The sequence below is a fragment of the Poecilia mexicana genome, unplaced genomic scaffold (assembly GCF_051168715.1).
Source record: "Poecilia mexicana isolate PSO_F unplaced genomic scaffold, ASM5116871v1 scaffold_8, whole genome shotgun sequence".
Classification (NCBI taxonomy): domain Eukaryota; kingdom Metazoa; phylum Chordata; class Actinopteri; order Cyprinodontiformes; family Poeciliidae; genus Poecilia; species Poecilia mexicana.
In genome coordinates this window covers 559681-578255 of record NW_028263377.1, presented here as the reverse complement: position 1 = coordinate 578255, position 18575 = coordinate 559681, and the positions used below count along the sequence as shown (strand labels likewise).

The following is an 18575-nucleotide window of genomic DNA, read 5'->3' as shown; positions in this document are numbered from 1 at the left end:
GTCTGTGTATAACAATAGTGTGTGCAGTGATTTTGACATTGCTTTTGCATCACTGATACTTGTATTCCTTTGTTTATCCTGTTACAGTTTCACAGAAAAACTGATGTCAGTAAAGTCCACAAGATATTGTTGATGAGTCTGTGAAGTTTCTGCATTTATTCTGTTTAGCTGTTTAGATAGCTAGTATTATTTTGCAGGCAAACCCTACACATTGGTTCTGTCTGTTAATGTTCTTGTTCCTGAAGTTCCTGTCTTCAGAGTGCCACGATGAGGACGGAAAGACAGACAGCTCCTCCTAAATGTATATGTCGGATCCCTGCCTCTCTGGTTGCAGTGTAGGCTTTTGACACAGGAGAAACACATATTTATATGGGAACAGAATACTTCCTGATGCTCACACTCAATGTTTGCGGGCGAGAGGCAGGGTCACCCTGGACATGTCGCCAGTACTAGTCGTTGCAGATGAAATTTTTTAATTTTCAAATTTTTGATTCTACTTCAAAAACACAATTGAATGAAAGGTACATGGACCCACTCACTGCATGTTTCAAGTCATCGTGAAGCTGGAAAGAGTCATGCTTTTTGCAGTCTGTAACATGTTTTCTTCCTGGACCTTTTGTTCCTGTCCATCTTGCTTTTAACTCTGACCAGCACCCTGTCCCTGCTGATGATAAGCATCCCCATTAGATGATGATGCAACAACCACGTGTCACTGTGAGGTTTTTTTTCTGCTTTTTTTTTCTTGCCAGAATATTGAGTGTACAAGTAATAGTTTTCATGTCAACATGTTCACCAGCCAGGGATGTCACTCTGCAGTCACCATTGCCTCAATTTACTGCTTCTCCAATTCTGAAATTTACCCAGCCTGTAAATTTCAGTGGACGGCCATGTCTTAGTACATTGTCTAACAGTGCCATCCACTTTCTACGCTCAGTAGAAGGATTGAGCAAAACTTTGTTCTAAGTTTGGAATACAAACACTACCTACCTGACCTATCTGCTGTGTTCCTTGGTCTTCATGATCCTCATTTTCTAATGTTCCCCAACAACCCACTGAGGTCTTCACAGAACAAATTGATTAATACTCAGATTGAATTAGATGGCTTTTTAAGGCAACTGGTTGAACTATATTAAGGGGTATCAGAGTAAAAAGCAATAAAAGAATTAAATAGGCATATTTGAGAGTTTTATTTGAAATAGAATAGTTATGAAAACATAGACAAAATGTAAGAAAGTTCAAGGGCATGGATACTTTTGCAAAGACACTATATGTCAAACTTGGACTCAGAAGCCTTGTAAGGTGAATGTTACCGTGATCCAACAGAATCTGGGCGGAGGTAATGTGTCCTTCTGAGGCTGCCGTCATCAGAGCTGTTCGACCCTGCTGGTCCACATTGTTCACCTCAACCCCATAGTTCAGCAACAGCTCCACCACCTGATGGAGAAACAAAGGAAGAGGCAGAGATTTGGTCTCTGTGGGATTAAGTCCAACTGTTACCCTGTAGGTGGGTTTTACCTGTGTGTGTCCCTGTCTCACGGCACTGAAGAGTGGAGTGATGCCATGCCTGTTGCCTTGCTCAGCAGCAGCTCCCTGATCCAGCAGGAGTCTACACACAGCAAGCTTTCCATGGCCTGCTGCAGCTGTCAGAGCTGATACACACACCAACTATTCAATCAGCATTCCAATCGCTTTCAACCACACTAAACAACAATAAAGTACTCGGCCTCAACCAGTCCTTTTGGGCATGAAAGACCACAACAGCACAAATTAACAGCACTTCAGTAACACCTATCTATTCATCCAACTCATAGCTACTCTTCCTATTGTACATAAAAGAATCAGTTTGGTTAAAGATATTTAGACAAGCAGTGACTGCAGGGTCTGAAAGTAATCAATAGAAAGTAATTGCATTTTAATTTGAAAGCCATATTCTGACAAAATATAGATTTTCAAATCAAAAACTACTTTGGTGCAAAATGTTTGAATAAATAAAAATATGAGCTCAACAACAAAGATATTGTTTTAATCTGTTTATTTATGTTATCCATCATCAGACTGGTGCAAAGTGCAATTATCCATTCAGCTTTCAAGTTTTTCAGGAACCCCAGATCATTCACTTAGCTTCTTTGAAAAAATATTCCTCTAGAAATGTGGACTGTGGATGCTGACATTAGCATGGATGTCTGTGCTGCTGCAACATGCTTAGCACTGAGATGCTATTTTAGACCTGAAAAGCTAACTTCTTTTAGCACAACTTGTGCACAACAATAGTTTTTTCCAGCATCCCATCAAATCGTTTTTTGAGGCAGAAATGAACCCCCAGTGATCCAAGAGAAGAGACTTTGTCATCCACTACTGTGGAATATCTAGAGATCGTTGTGGAAAGAAGAATTCTTCAAGACAGTTATGGAGAACCCTGGGTATTCTCCTCAAGAGACTCTTATACAGGAACACAAGTTGTTCAGTCAGAGGCTTCTTCAGAGGTTCTGTCAGGGCCGTGCAGAGACCACTAAAGGGGCAGGCACTCAAAAGTAAAAAGGGCACATCTAACCGCATATAGGACAGAATATTAACAAAGCCTATCAGCTTTCAGAGTTTAATAAACAATGATAAATTACAAAATTGTGAAATATACAATCAAAGCTAAGGAAAATCTCTATATAGATCATACAACTATGCATATGTAAGATATTTTATTAGTAATTTCTTTCTGCAGGTCTATTTTGTTATAGGAAAGTATTGCAATATTCAAACCTGCAATTTAGCAAGATATGTAAATCAGAGCTAGACCACCAGACATATTTTGTCTTTACAGAATTACATTATTAAAAATATAAACAAGGGCACAATGCAACCTTTTAGTGTACTGTAATCTATAAACAGAGCTGCCTGTTTGCTGCAGTGGAGATGAAGATGGTCCATTCAGGAAAGCAGAGCTGCATCAAACTTTAACGTGGAACTGCAGAAAAAAGGAAAAAAACAATTGTTAATGCATGTCACCATGAGAAAAGCCTACTGAGTTTTGCTTAAAAAACTTTTTTAAAAATTAAAATCACACATTTTTGTATCATGAAGTGAAAAAATTATTTGCAAAACAAACTTATTTGCTCATGTCAGAAATATTTTCTTGCTATTCTAAGTTTTTGTTTGTGACTCAAAGTTTTGCTTGTGATTCTCACATAACGTCGTGGGTGGGGCCTAAAATTGCAACAAAAGATTTCTGATGTATGTAAATAAAAGTTTATGTTTGGCAAATAACTTAAGTTCATGAGAAAAAAAAAGTTATTTAATTTTTAAAAAAGTTGGTAACACCTTATTTAAAGGGGTGTGCATAAGACTGACTTGACACTGTCATAAACATGACACACATGTCATGAACATGAACGAGTCTTTATAAATGTTTATGACAGTTGTCATGAAGTGTCATTCAGTAAAAATGACACTTAATGCACTTTTAAAAATGTCAACTTAATACAAAGTTGGCATTTTTTAATGGACTTTCAATGCAACATTTAGAGCAACTTTGCATTAAAAGTGTCATTATTTACCGAATGTCACTTCATGACAACAGTCATAGACATTCATAAAGACTAGTTCATGTTCATGACAGGTGTTATGTCATATTTATGACAGTGTCAAGTCAGTCTTATGCACACCCCATAAAGTTTTACCAAAAAGTTAAAACGTTTTTTTTGTTTGTTTTTTTTTGTTTTTTTTTTTAAAAAGAATCATTACATTTCCAAAAGTTTTGATTACAATTTTATTTTACTGAGGTTAGTTTCTTTTTTCATTGAATAATTGGGGAAAATAAATTAACTTACCCTACACTTACTTAAAGTCTGGATTGAGTTTTTTTCCCCTTCATTAATGACACACTTTTATCTATCATGGTAGTTCAGAGTGAGTTATTTTTAATTCTAAATGAATGTCCTTGTTGGACTTTTATTTAAGTGCTATTCTCCTTCAAGGTGCATTTACCTAACGCTAGAATAAATGCAATGTACATTATGCAGCAAAGGAAATTAGAAGACATATGTCCATAATGGAGATGATCGGTTTTGGACAGGAGATGTGCCCCGTATTGCATAAGCGACACTGAAGAATGACTGATATCATTAACGATACAGGAAGAAGCTTTTTAGTTATCTTGCTTTGCTAGCAAAGTCGTTAGCTAGCAGCTAGCTAATAGCATATCAACAACAGCCTAATGTCTGTATGATAAAAATACCGAATCGATAGATAAGAACAGTTTTTCCTCACCTGGCTGTCTCCTCCCGCTCAGTAGTTCTTCAGAGAAAGGCAGACGCAGAGGCCTGTCAGTGTCTGTTGTATTTCATTACCTCTCTGCTTAAACTGATACTCCATGCTGAAGCAGAAACGATACTTCAACTTTTTCCGTCATCTGACACAGGCGCGGAGCTACGGGGGGGTTGGGGGGCTACTGCCCCCCAAACCGGGCCGGATGGGGGCCCGGGCCTTGAGGTGCCAGGGAGGGAGGAATGGTTTCAAGTCATTGAAATATGTGATTATAGACAGAGGAAGTGCTCCCTCGCCTGTTGAGAAGGGTGTATTTAATGTTAAACCACCCCCTGCCCCGCCCGGTGCCTGGTTTTAAAACCAGGCATTAATCAATGCTTTACTAGAATCTACCTGTGATGCATGTGGAGAGTCAGCGTAAAGTTCTGAATGAGTGAAAATCATTATAACCTATTTATGTCACGTTAACGAAGAACAGCTGAAAACTTACCGGGTTTATCAACTGCAGTAGCAATTTGGCTCCAACTCCTCTCTTTGTCATTTCTATGTTCTTTGCACAAAATGTTGAATAAATATTAATGTTGTTTTCCACCGTGTCAGCTGTTTGGGATTCCCCTCCGTAATTTCCCCTCAGAAAGCAGGAAGAGAATCCGGCTTTCTGATTGGCTTCCTGTCACATTCAGCGTTAAGCTCCCAACACACCACACACTGCAGGCTGATCGGTTACGAAATCACCAGCGACCAATGTTCTAAGATTGTCATCAGAGGAAAATGGGGGCAAAAAATCGTGTAGTATGAACTACTGCATTAGGTAGTCGGATGTGCCCATCTTCTCTATTTAAATCTAGTGATTACTGAAGGGCAATATAGTATACAGACTTTATAATCTGCACTCTTTAGGTTGAATGCAGTATTTAGTTCCACTTTGGTTTGATGTTGTTTAGTTTTTACTCAAGTACGTTTTTTGTAATGGAGACTGAGAATCCATTTTATTTTTATTTTTGGTTGTTTATCAGTTCCAGTGTTGTGTTCTTTTGAAAATAGAGTGCGTCTATCTATGGCAGGAAATTGCATGCATTGTTATGTCATTTCCATTAAAAAGGTCTTGAAACAATATTATCGTTTATCACAATAATTTTTTAGACAATTAATCGCTCGGCAAAATTTGTTATCGTGACAGGCCTAACTGTAATGTATTAAAATGTGTTACAATAACACATTAAATGCATGAACATTTTTCCAGAGCCCTCTGCTTTCCTCAGAACCTGTGTTTTGCTTAAATTTATGACATTTATTATGAATCATACCTGTCTCCCCCCACAGACAGTCATATATGTTAATCTCAGGTCTCTGCTCCTCTTCCTCATCTTCTTCTGGAAGATCCAGGAGGTATGACACCATCTACATAAAACACAATATTATTATGTTATACATTATTCATGATACTAACCTACAGTATATGTACAAAGTCACATGCTCTTATCCTGAGTTTCTCACTTCCGCATGCCCCATGCTGGCTGCTGCAATCAGAGCCTGTTGCACAGCCTGGCTCCTGCTCGTCCCCCTCTTGTTACAGCAGGAAGTGCAGCTCCAGTCGGGGCTCTTCAGCAGGAAGCGCAGCACCTCAAGGTGACCGTGCTGGGCTGCCAGAACGAGCACACACTGGCCTGAGCTGTCCACATGGCCAATCTAAGTGTATAGGAAGGCAGAGACCATATTTGGAGCAGTCTTATGTTCGGTTCTGTTTTACAAAATAGGTTTTTGTCGAAATCAATTTTTTTCTTTTGCTTATTTTTTATTCAATTAGAAATTTAGCTACCTTGGCTTTGTGGTGACTCAGCAAGGTGACAATGTCCAAGTGACCAGCTGCAGCAGCAAATCCCAGAGCTGTTAAACCATCATGTGACTGAGCATCCACCTAAAAATAAAATACACAGGCCTCCTGTTTGGTTAAAGTCTTTCAGTTCATCACCATAATCTCAGGTAGACATAACCAAAAGAAGAAAAACAATCACTTGGGCTCTGTGGTCAAGCAGCAGTGCTACGGCATCCTTGTGGCCTAGGTGAGCATGGACACACAATAAAGGGGCACCATTAAGGACTTCAGTTCGGTAATCCACATTGGCTCCACCCATTATCAGGAGCCTGCTCACCTGAATGGACACAGAGAAAAAGTGTCCATGTACTATCACCACAAGCACAAAAAAGCTGGTGTGGGTGTTTTATGCTACCTTGATATTGGGGGTATAGAGGTTGCGCAGCGATGAAAGAACAGGGCAAAGACTTCCTGTGCTATATGACATCCACAGCCCCTGAAGAATGGAGGAGGAAACTCCACGTTTTTTACTCAAGCCCTGGAAGAGAGTGGGACACACACACACACACATACACACATATTATATATATATACCAGTGTTGTGGTACTCGAAATTGGTCTTGGTCTCGATACCGGTCTTAAGACCATTTTTTGATGGTCTCGGTCTTGTCTCGGTCTCGGGCTCTGAGGACTCGGCATTTTATTTCAAGACCAGTCAAGACCACAACTGTGAAAATATCACTAAACGTACAGCATACTGTCTAGTTTATTTGTTAACATCTTTGTTTTCAGTGGATGCAAAACGCACCGATTAAAATCCAAGCAACTACGTGTTCCTCCCCCTCCCGCTACCCTCTCCAACTTTCACTCGCACGCGGCGCTCTGAGACATGTGCAGTGGTTTTCTCTCAGCAGCAGAAAATGTTTGTCTAATTGTCAGTAATGGAATATTGCTGCAAAAATCATAAGAAATCCGATGACCACAGTTAACTCAACATCGCTTCGCTTTCACAGACGGTGGAGACAACGTCTAACTTTTTTCGTCACTTAGAAAAGTAGCTCAAACAAGGTAAGATCCATTGACGTGATGTTAGCAAAGCTAGCTGTATAGACACACATAAGCATTGTGATGAAAAAAAGTTGTCACTCACTGCGCTGAATTATTGTGCGGAGACGTTGACTGACTTGTCGCATATATGGGACAACAGCGCTGTGTCCAAAAGTCTGCAATATAGTGATGCGACATTCAGGAACAGTCGATTCATCTGCTCGTCTCTGTACTTATTAGATAGGACTGGAGTGTCGCTGAGAGCCGTTGTTCTATCAGATAGCCATACGCTGTCAGGATAGCATACATGCAGTGAGTACCATGCCTGTGCATGCGCATTAAGAAGTCCGACCGTCAGAGGAGTTGTCAGTTCACCATACGCAGCAACGTATGACGAAAATAAGTCATTAAATTGTTTTCAACGATAACTATATAAATATACATGTGTTGTCATGGTTTCAAAGTGTATTTAAAGCAGGTCTGGCTGCTGCTGGAGTCAGCTACAACACACGCCCATGTAAAACTCACTTAACCGCTAAGTCAGGATGCCATACAACTGTTAATAACAAAGTGTATGACGATCTACGTCATGATTCTGTGTTGTTGATTAAATGAAATCTTATGGTAATGACGTGTCTGACAGATATTGCCGGTGTTCTATCAGATTACCATACGCTGTCAGGATAGCATACATGCAGTGAGTACCATGCCAGCGCATGCGTATTAAGTCCGACCGTCAGTGGAGTTGTCAGTATACGCAACAAGTTATGACGAAAATAAGTCATTAAATTGTTTATAATATGACATAATATGATAACTAGATGGATACACATGCATTGTCATGGTTTCAAAGTGTGTTTAAAGCAGGTCTGGCTGCAGCTGGATGCCATACAACTGTTAATAACTGTTAATAATGATCTACGTCATGATTCTATGTTGCTTTTTAAATAAAATCATATGGTAATGACAGCGTATGCATGTCTGAGCTAAGCGTACGACTATCTGACAACGTATGCTGATCTGACAGAACTCCGTGAGTTTGTGCTAAGCATATGACGATCTGACCTGACAGAACACCTGTTCTTTGTTCTTGTAATGCTCTGTCTACTCTGCATTATTATTTAATTTAATTATGTACGTTGATATTTAAATTAAATAACTAAAACACAAGAACGAAAGAGCACGCAGAGCATGCACATTGCTCTTTGATTGTTTTTGTTCAAAGTGGCAGCTGTAATGTCTGCCATGGTGTCAGACTACCTGGCTTCATGTACTGGGATAGAGAGTGAAAACAGTCACGATGAGCGCTTTCTGTTTGGTTACTTCTTGCTTGTTGCTCCTTGGTCAGTGTTCGTAGTTGTGCGTTATTTACCATGAGGGCATTGCCTCAATTGCTATGTTTAATGGTGCAACAGTGGTGGTTTCTTATATGAGCAATATGGGCAAATGTCCAGGGTGTTATGTTTTTAGGGATGGCACGAGACCATCACACATTGTAGCACAGAAATGGAATATTTAATATTGGTAAAATGTATTAAGTATTTAATATCTAGGTGTTTTTATGGGAATATGGATCTTTCAGATTATTGTGAGAAGCAATTTCAATCACATTTTACATTTTATTGTGTCCAGTGATTCTTGAGAATAGGGACAAAACAGGTCCTATGGATAAAGCATGAAATTTGAATAAAATATACACAAAATATATTTTTTTCAAATATCTAACTAAACTAACCTGGGTCATGTGAGCACAACAATGTATATTTTTTCTTTTTTTTTGCTGAATATTTTTTTATTTTAAACATTGTAGTCGGTGGATGATGCCTGTAAAAGCCCTTGTCCAGGAGCAGAACTCAACACATTCTTATACTTTAAAACAATTAAAGAAATACTAAAATTATATATTATGACAATTAAGTATAAGTAGTCATATAAATAATTATAAAAGTATCGATAAATTGAATTAAAAATAATTTTTAGATATTTTCCAACTCCGTTGAAATTTGTCCTTAGTTTTTGTCAACACCGTCAGAAATGAAAAGAATGTAAAAAAATCAGGCATTATTGGGGGGCACCAGAACTTCTGAGGACCCCATGACGTTGTCTTTTCTCTTCCTTTGCTAGGAGGGCTAGTTAGCTCCGGTTAGCTTAAGTTATTCTTTAGTTTTTTCTTCTGTTTTATTCCTAAGTTGTTTGTCACAACCATGATGTGTCAACTCCATAACTGACAGTTTACAAAACTTTGATGAAATTTTGCGAAATAAAAGCTTAATTTTGGTTTAATGTAAAGATTTCATGGACCTGACGAGCTACAATATGGCCTCCTTCAGAGTAACATCATATAAATTGAGGTAGTTTGGCATTTCGTCAACTCCGTCAGATGTCAACTCCGTCAGAGTTTTACTGACTCTTTCAGTGAAATTGTTGTCAAATCTCACTTAATTGTGCAACTAATTCATTTTAATGTATTTTACATGAATTGCATTACTTCACATGTACCAAGTTTTTCATTTTACTCACTAGTTTGTCACCACCTTCAGTTCTGTGTCAACTCCGTCAGATGGACTTTTTCTTGTTTTTTGTTTTAAATAATATTTATTTTATTTCTTGAGAAGCATTTGTCTGTAAATTGAGTAAAAATATCACTAATAGAGTATTTTAAAAATCATTTTAGATTTATTTTTGTCAGATGGTGATGACAAAGTTTTGGGTCAGGTCGATTAAAAATGTAATTTTTTTTAAAAAATTCGCAACTGGGAGCCTGTACCTTAGCATCTTCATATTTTCTAAACATTATTTGTCATATTTGCATACATAAGGTTGAGAAATAATAAAAAAAAAATATGGGAAAATTAAAACCCATTTTGTCCCTATTCTCAAGAATCACTGTAGCTGGTCTTGGTCTTGACTCGGTCTCGACTTTCCTCGGTCTTGGTCTTGACTTGGTCTCGGACCCTAAAAGTCTTGGTCTTGTCTTGGTCTCGGGTTAGGTGGTCTTGAACACAACACTGATATATACACTCATAGCTGGGATATTCAACTTCATAATTCCAAACTTTTCCAGACTTTAATTTTCAAACAACTCATTTGAATTTTAGCACATTCGTCCCGTGTAAATACAATTCCTCAGGATTTTTTTAAGTGTTCAAGGTTTATTCTGTATTTTATTTTCATCTTTATGGCAATGGAAAATACATCACCTAGATTAAAAAACACTCCAGCATTGCTTTCAACAGATGCGATGCTATATACCATATTTTCCTGACTATAAGGCGCACCTAAAAGCCTTAAATTTTCTCAAAAATCAGCAGTGCGCCTTTTGTGTGCACTGAATTCCAAAATCTGTCCGTGACACAGAGACAAAGTGTACAGTACGTACGCCAGCAGCGATAAACCAATCAGAGAATTGTTGTCCGAGTTCTGCAGCATACGCCTCCGGTAAAAACCAAATGGGTTTTTCCACGCATCACCGTCCCTGTTCATCTGCGACTCCATGCGCACCCATCTCACTGCTACTGTGAAAAAGGAAGTGAAGCAAACTAATTCGGAGCTTGCCGTCATTCCGGGAGGATTAACAAAAGAACTCCAACCGCTGGACATTGGTGTAAACAGGACATTCAAACAGAAGTTGTGAGTGGCGTGGGAGCGATGGATGACAGAACACATGTGTAAACACAGGTTTACTAAGACGGGGAGGCAGCGCCGGGCGAGTTACGCCACCATTTGTAAATTTATTGTGGACCCCTGGGCTAATGTATCTGCCTTAACTGTTGTCTGAGCTTTCGCAAAAGCCGGCATCATTGCTGAACAGCCACCTGGCAACGAGTCTAACTCCGACAATGATGAGAGGGAACCTGGCATGTTTGATGGCGAAATTGCCCAGCTGATCAATTCAGATACAGAAGAGGAGGACTTTGATGGATTTGTGGAAGAAGAAGAAAAAATGACTTGAGTGTATTGTTGCATAGTTGGATAAAGTTCAACTAAACTTACCGTTTTGTTTCCGTTACCTTTTTTTTTTTTTTGGTTGACTGTATGTTTTAGCATGCGTCTTATAATCCGGAGCGCTTTATGTAATGGGTTAAATACAGAAATGAACGCCATAATTGAGAGTGTGCTTTATAATCCGGTGCACCTTATAGTCTGGAAAATACGGTAACTTGATCATCAGCCAAGTTACATTGCCTGGGGCTTTTTTTTTTATTTTTGTTTTTTTAATTGCTATTTGTAGAGTACAATCAAGAAAAAAGACAAAGCAATACACAAGAGCTGTAAAAAACAAAAAAACTAAAACAACCTAAAACAAACAATTTGCATACTATGGGGAGACTCTTAAATAGCACAAAACACAAAGAGACCTGGTAGGGTCACTTTGACAGGTCCTAGGTGAGGAACCAGACAAAGCGCAGCCTGAAGACCGCTTATGATGGAGACGAATTTTGGATCTGGCATTCCCTCACCCGGATGCGGGTCACCGGGGCCTCACTCTGGAGCCAGGCCTGGAGGTGGGGCACGATAGCGAGCGCCTGCTGGCTGGACTTTTACCCATGGAGCCTGGCCGGGCTTAGCCTGAAGAGGAGACGTGGGTCCCCCTTCCAACGGCTCACCACCTGTTGGAGAGGCCAAAGGGGTCGGGTGCAATGTGTTACGGGCGGCAGCCGAGGGAGGGGACCCTGGCGGTCTGATCCTCGGCTGCAGAAGCTGGCTCTTGGGACGTGGAACGTCACCTCTCTGGTGGGGAAGGAGTCTGAGCTGGTGTGCGAGGCCGAGAGGTTCTGGCTAGAAATAGTCGGCCTCACCTCAACGCATGGCTCTGGTTCTGGAACAAGTCTCCTTGAGAGGGGCTGGACGTACTTCCACTCTGGAGTTGCTCACGGTGAGAGGCGCTGGGCTGGAGTGGGCATACTTGTTGCCCCCCATCTTGGCGCCTGTACGTTGGGGTTCACCCGGTGAACGAGAGGGTACCCTCCCTCCACCTACGGGTGGGCAGACGGGTTCTGACTGTTGTCTGTGCTTACGGGCTGAATGGCAGTGGGGGACATTGAGTCTGAGTGGACCGTGTTCCGTGCCTCCATTGCCGAGGCGGTTTATCGGAGCTGCGGCCACAAAGTTGTTGGTACCTGTCGCAGCGGCAACCCTCGAACCCGTTGGTGGACACCTTCGGTGAGGAATGCTGTCAAGCTGAAGAAGGAGTCCTATCGGGCCTTTTTGGCCTGTGGGACTCCAGAAGCAGCTGATGGGTACCGGCGGGCAAAGCGGCATGCAGCTCGAGTGGTTGCTGAGGCAAAAACTCGGGCGTGGGAGGAGTTTGGAGAGGCCATGGAGAAAGACTTCCGTACGGCTTCGAGGCGATTCTGGTCCACCATCCGGCGTCTTAGGAGGGGGAAGCAGTACAGCAACAACACTGTTTATAGTGGGGATGGTGTGCTGCTGACTTCAACTCAGGACGTTGTGGGCCGTTGGGCGGAATACTTCGAAGACCTCCTCAATCCCACCAACATGCCTTCACTTGAGGAAGCTGAGCCTGGGGACTGTGAGTCGGGCTCTCCAATCTCTGGGGACAAGATCGCCAAGATGGTTAAGAAGCTCCTCGGTGGCAGGGTCCCGGGGGTGGATGAAATCCGGCCGGAGTTCCTTAAGGCTCTGGATGTTGTAGGGTTGTGTTGGCTCACGTGCAATATCGCATAGACATCGGGGCAGTTCCCCTGGATTGGCAGACTGGGGTGGTGTCCCCCTGTTCAAAAAGGGGGACCGGAGGGTGTGCTCCAATTACAGACTTTTAAGCCTCCCTGGTAAGGTCTATTCAGGGGTCCTGGAGAGGAGGGTCCGTTGGATAGCCGAACCTTGGATTCAGGAAGAGTAGTGTGGTTTTTGTCCTGGTCGTGGAACACTGGACCAGCTCTACACCCTCAACAGGGTCCTGTAGGGTGCATGGGAGTTTGCCCAACCAGTCTACATGTGTTTTGTGGACTTGGAGAAGGCGTTTGACCGTGTCCCTAGGGGGACCATGTGGGGGGTTCTCCGGGAGTATGGGGTACAGGGTACCCTACTCTGATACCCTGTATGACCGGTATCAGAGTCTGGTCCGCATTGCCGGCAGTAAGTCGGGCTCGTTTCCAGTGAGAGTTTGACTCCGCCCTTTGTCACCAATTCTGTTAATTACTTTCATGGACAGAATTCCTAGGAGCAGCCAAGGTGTTGAGTTGGTCCGTTTTGGTGGCCTTAGGATCGCATCTCTGCTTTTCGTGGATGATGTGGTCCTGTTGGCTTCATCGAATCGTGATCTGCAGCTCTCAGTGGAACGGTTCGCGGCCGAGTGTGAAGCAGGCGGGATGAGACTCAGTGCCTCCAAATCCGAGGCCATGGTCTTGAGCCAGAAAAGGGTAGAGTGCCTTTTCTGGGTCAGGGGGGTCGCCCTGCCTCAAGTGGAGGAGTTAAAGTATCTGGGGATCTTGTTCACAAATGGGGGAAGAATGGAGCAGGAGATTGACAGGCGGATTGGGGCAACGTCCACCGTGAAACGGGCGCTGTACCAGTCCGGTCCGTCGTGGTGAAGAGAGAGCTGAGTCAAAAAGCGAAGCTCTCGATTTACCGGTCGATCTACATTCCCACCCTTATCTATGGTCATGAGGTAGGCCTCCCTTCTGAAGCTGCTGCCCCCGCGATCCCACCCCGGATAAGTGGAAGAAAATGGATGGATGGATGGATGGATGGACAAGGAGACTCTATATATCCAAAATTAGACCTGTAACATTGATGTGAAGTTTGCCCATTTTCCCCATTTGTCCTGGCATTGTTCTTCCTGCGTTCTTAGTCTTTTCGTTTAAATCTCAGTTTCAAATACTGAGTTTACAGTCTGTATCTGCTACTTAGTATTAGGAGGGTCAGATTGATACCATTTCCTGGCACTTACCTTTTTACTAGCCACCAGAATAATTTTAAACAAGTAAGTAATTTTTAAATACAGCAATTCCCAAAAGACCAAGAAATAAATATATAATTTTGGGTGTTAGAAAAAATCAAATTATTTTCTTCCAGCAGTGTTCTAGAGTGTTGGGTTCCAGAATGTGGGGATTAGTTTGGCTTCCTTTTCAGTTCTTCAGCAGTCCACCAGAGGGAGCCATTGGGATCACTCTGCTGGAGAGGGCGTGCCTGCAGGCTCAACTATCCACACCTGAGGGGAATTATCCAGAGGAGTATATAAGCAGCAAACAGCCAACACTTCCTTGCCAGAGTGTTTGCCAGTGTTTAATCTAGAGACATCTTGTTTTTTTGACCTACCCACCCTCCAACGTCGGGTTAATCTCCAACCAGCCAACAACAGCTTTCCCCCACATCTGGAACCACGTTCCTCCGCCCATCATCCTCCACTTTCTTTTCAAATAAGAACAGAGCTCACGACCATTCATTGACTCCCTTCTCATCCCCTGTGAAACCATTAACCTCTCTCTTCCCTTGTGTGCAGACGCACCCGGACTCCGACCTGCTGACCCCCTAGCCGTGTTTCTTTGTTTGATTTTGCAATAAATATCTTTTACTTCCATCTCTCTGTGAGTGTTTCTGCATGTGGGCAAAAAACATTAGACCCATAATGACATAGAGAAGGATCTTATAAGTTGGATCTTCCAAATATTCAGCCTATTGTCTTCTGTTAGTATAATTCCCAGTTCCTTTTACCATTTTGTTTTAATATCCAGTGTGGTAGTTAGAGTAAGGATACTGTTCAGTGTCTTTTTACCCTTGTAGGTTTCAATTAGCATTTTGAAATTTTTAGTGATGACTGCTTATGTTTAATCTTTTTGTTATAAGTATCTGAAGTGATCTTGGGTGTTTAGGACAAACTCTTGTTGTAGTTTGGAAACTTTTAAAATGGGCATTTGTAAGGACTACTCACAACACTCAGACCTGTTTCCAGTTTTTTAAATTGTGAGTCTTGAATAAACTATTTAATCTAGGCTGGCCACTGCTTTAGACACACAACATCCGCAAACGGCAACTGCTATCACAACTTGAGATTGACGAGGAACAACACAAATGCTACGGCAAGAGGGAGGAGCCCGGACGTAAGGTCAGGGGGGAGTTAACTACAACTCCCCACCCCGAGACTGGGTATGCAGCCCCAGTAATGAACGAACTATCAAAGCTGAACGAGACAGCAACTGACCTGAGAGAAAGAATTGTGGCCCGAATGAACACCAGACAACCCCGATGCCAATTACAACGGCTGAATGAAGTACCATCAGAAAGTCTCATTGAAGATGTGAATGCAGCATTGAGAACGATCCCTACCAACACCATAACAGAAACCAATGAGCTGATATACAACTCAGCATCAGTGATCCTTGAAATGCTATATAAAATATATATATAGAGTGATTCTTGTCAAAGTGTCTTGAATAGGAATCAAATACAAAAACTTATTTTATCATATTTTACATTTCTTATTTCAAATTGCATTTAACATGTCCACTTCAAAAATACACCTGAACAGTGCCACAACACTGTGGTGTGTGATGCATGACTGTAGTAACATTCATGCATCACTAATTCTCTTGTTTTAACGTAAAATGTTCTGTACCTACTGTCATCTAGTGGTAAGAAAATCTTTTAAGACCAATGACCATATTTTCCGGACTATAAGCGCACCATACTATAAACCGTACCTTCACATTTTTTGAACCCCCCCGGAAACTTGCATATATCAGCCGCACCGGGCTACAGGCCGCTGTTAATTCTGCCGCTCTCGGTTTCCCATAAGGACCCAACAGAGGGCAGCAGAGGGCTGCGTCCTAATAACTGCTGGATATGACGCAGTTCTCCGTCTCCAAATCCGTTTTGTTCACGCCGAGTTTACGTGCCGCGGCTTTATTTCCCTCCTGTACAGCCAGATTGATACTCCTCAACTTGGAAGCTGCATCATATGAGTTTAAAAACATTTCTCCGTCGTGACTGCTGCTAGCATGTGCTTGTTCTAAATGAAAATTAGCGCGTTTTTCTTTGATTTCCAATTTTGACTTCCAATGATTCACTTCCTGCTAAAGAGCCCCCTGGTGGTTGAAGAAAAATCCACAGAAAAGCAGCATGTTTAAAGTGTAAGAAAAAAGTAGCAGCTTGAAAGTAAGGTAGGTGAAATTGGATAATTTCCACGGCACATCTGACGATCACTCACGGCACACTAGTGTGCCGCGGCACAGTGGTTGAAAAACACTGGATTAAAGTACTGTTTTGGTGCAGAATTCCTTCTCTTGCTGAAAAAACACCAACAGCATGATGCTCGCACCATCTTGTTCCATGGTGGGGATGAGGTGTGCACGGTAATGTGCTGTGTTAGTTTTCTGCCCCCTACCCAAAATCTCAGTTTTGGCCCCATCTGACCAGAGCACTCTCTTCCACATGGATTATCAACTTCATGGATTATCATGACCTACTTTCTCAGTAATTTGGCTAGTTATCATTTGAACTTGTAAAGTACTGACATTTCATTTTAAATACTTAAAATGAAACTTAGATATGTTAATGGTGACATTACACTTAAAAAAATGACGCCCTTAAAGTTCAGTGAAACAATGGAAATTCCACATGCCTAAACCCAAACTGGTAATGTATAACGGGTATTTTATTATGCTGACATACACATCAAGATAGGCATATGACAGCAGTTGAATGTCAATATGGGCTAAACATCAAGAGCTCCTAAAATACAACCCATTTCATAACATACACCCCAACCACATTCAAAAATTGTATGAATGTGCTTGTTTCAGAGGGTTATCAGTCCCTTGACGTTTGGTTTGACTTTGCCAAATTTCAAGTCAAATAGCCTAAATGTTTTTTTAAGAAAATTGTTTATATGTGGAGTATCTCACTTCATGAGATCAAACAAATGTTTTGATTACAGTGCTGACTAAGGCACTGTAATCTGTAAGCTTGAGTCTTAGGAATGCCTCTAGTTTTTGGATCACTAGTCCGTGTCAAGTCTGAAGTTACTTTTTTAACAACTCAAGTGTGTGTTGGGTCTATTTCTAGAGACTAGGGTCACCATTTTTCCTTCAGAAATGAATTACATGGCAATCCTCAACAATAAAATTAAGAGGTATGGATTGGTGCACCGTTTCAGAGGCCAGCCAATTTATCGGCGCCGTTTTTCTTAATTTTTGATCGACCACCAATCCACCAATCATATTTACCTCAGCAAAGATCTAAAAATCTCTTTATCTGCCAAAAGAGAGGTCAACAATAGTCACCCTGCTGTTGCCAACGAGGCGACTGTCATTATATAGTTAGCAGAATTACAAACGAAAAAAATTGGTATCGGCCAAAACCAGAATTGGCAGGTCAGACTTCTTAAAGATCTGTAATCGGAGTACTAAAGTTAGCGTACTTTAAAAGTCTTCCCCACAACAATCCAGAAGATAGCCTACATGTAAAGGTTAATCTCCTTCATATAGATTTAAATAAAAGAGCTTAATACGTAGGTTCTCTAATATTGTTGCGCTATGACAAGTCACCAGAAGCTTTCAGAATCTTAAGAGGATGTCGTTTTAGTGCCTGCATAGAATCTACGATAAAATGTGTCATTACTCAGCAAAAATCAACCACCATTCTCAGTGTGTAGTTTTACTTAACATACTTAATTTCAAAGTTGTAGTAACCCAAGTAGTAGTAGTCACAGTAGTGTGACAAAAGAACAACAAAAACTGGGTTCAGGGTAAAAGAAAATAAGGTAAAGAAACAGAAATTTAGCCATAATCAGGTTCTGAAGAGTAATAATCAGGTTTAGGTGAAAGAATAAAATAAAAAGATTTCTTTCTGAGTCAAGGCAGACCTTGTAGATGTGAGCCTTCAGAATATGATGTCCCAGCTGCAGTGTCTGCTGTCGGCTCAGTTTTCCCTCCTGTCTGCAGAACCAGAAAGCCAGCAGGGTGTGTCCACTTCTAGAAGCAGAGAGACAGATGGAGCAGAGAAAACAGCTACGCTCTTTTCATCAAAACATCCCAGAACCGAAAAAGCAATATGATAATACTGACTTTTCTTATAGCTAAGTGCTAATCTGATTGTAGTGTGATTACAATGGTGCACAGCTGACCATCTAACATTATGAAAGCATATGGTCTGCCAGTACCGTATGCTGTCAGACACCACACACACGATGATCTCGTCTGCAAACTTCACTTTGGACATGAAATTTTTAGGGTGGTGAGCAGACAATGAGATCGAAAGACTTCAGCTTTGCCTTCATTTCATTAGACTGTGATATATTCTCCCAATATATCATTTGCTTGTCAAATTTTATGCAAGAAAGCTAACATGTTTCAGTGTGCTTTTTCTTCAACGGTGGAGTCTTGGGCTGTGAGTGCACATTGAGGCCATTTTAAAGTCTGAATTTCTTTACATGTGCTGCCTGGCTCTTGGAAAATTCTTGTGAACTCATCTGTAATGTGTTTAATATTCTTTT

The 18575-nt window shown here is 41.3% G+C and overlaps 1 protein-coding gene across 2 annotated transcripts in view; it reads right to left on the bottom strand.

Moving 5' to 3' along the window:
- Positions 1-18575, bottom strand: part of LOC106907952 (protein TANC2-like) — a 53022-nt gene that overhangs the window by 12752 nt on the left and 21695 nt on the right. For both annotated transcript variants that reach the window (XR_015764038.1, XM_088007972.1), the window contains exons 10-17: positions 17946-18054; positions 6489-6611; positions 6273-6410; positions 6077-6175; positions 5755-5946; positions 5565-5658; positions 1516-1649; positions 1311-1434 (exon numbers count right to left, since the gene is read on the bottom strand). Coding sequence is in view for 1 of the 2 variants with exons in the window: in XM_088007972.1 (XP_087864098.1) it covers positions 1311-1434; positions 1516-1649; positions 5565-5658; positions 5755-5946; positions 6077-6175; positions 6273-6410; positions 6489-6611; positions 17946-18054 (1013 nt within the window). In the remaining variant the exon portion in view is untranslated. The remainder of the gene's footprint in view (positions 1-1310; positions 1435-1515; positions 1650-5564; positions 5659-5754; positions 5947-6076; positions 6176-6272; positions 6411-6488; positions 6612-17945; positions 18055-18575) is intronic.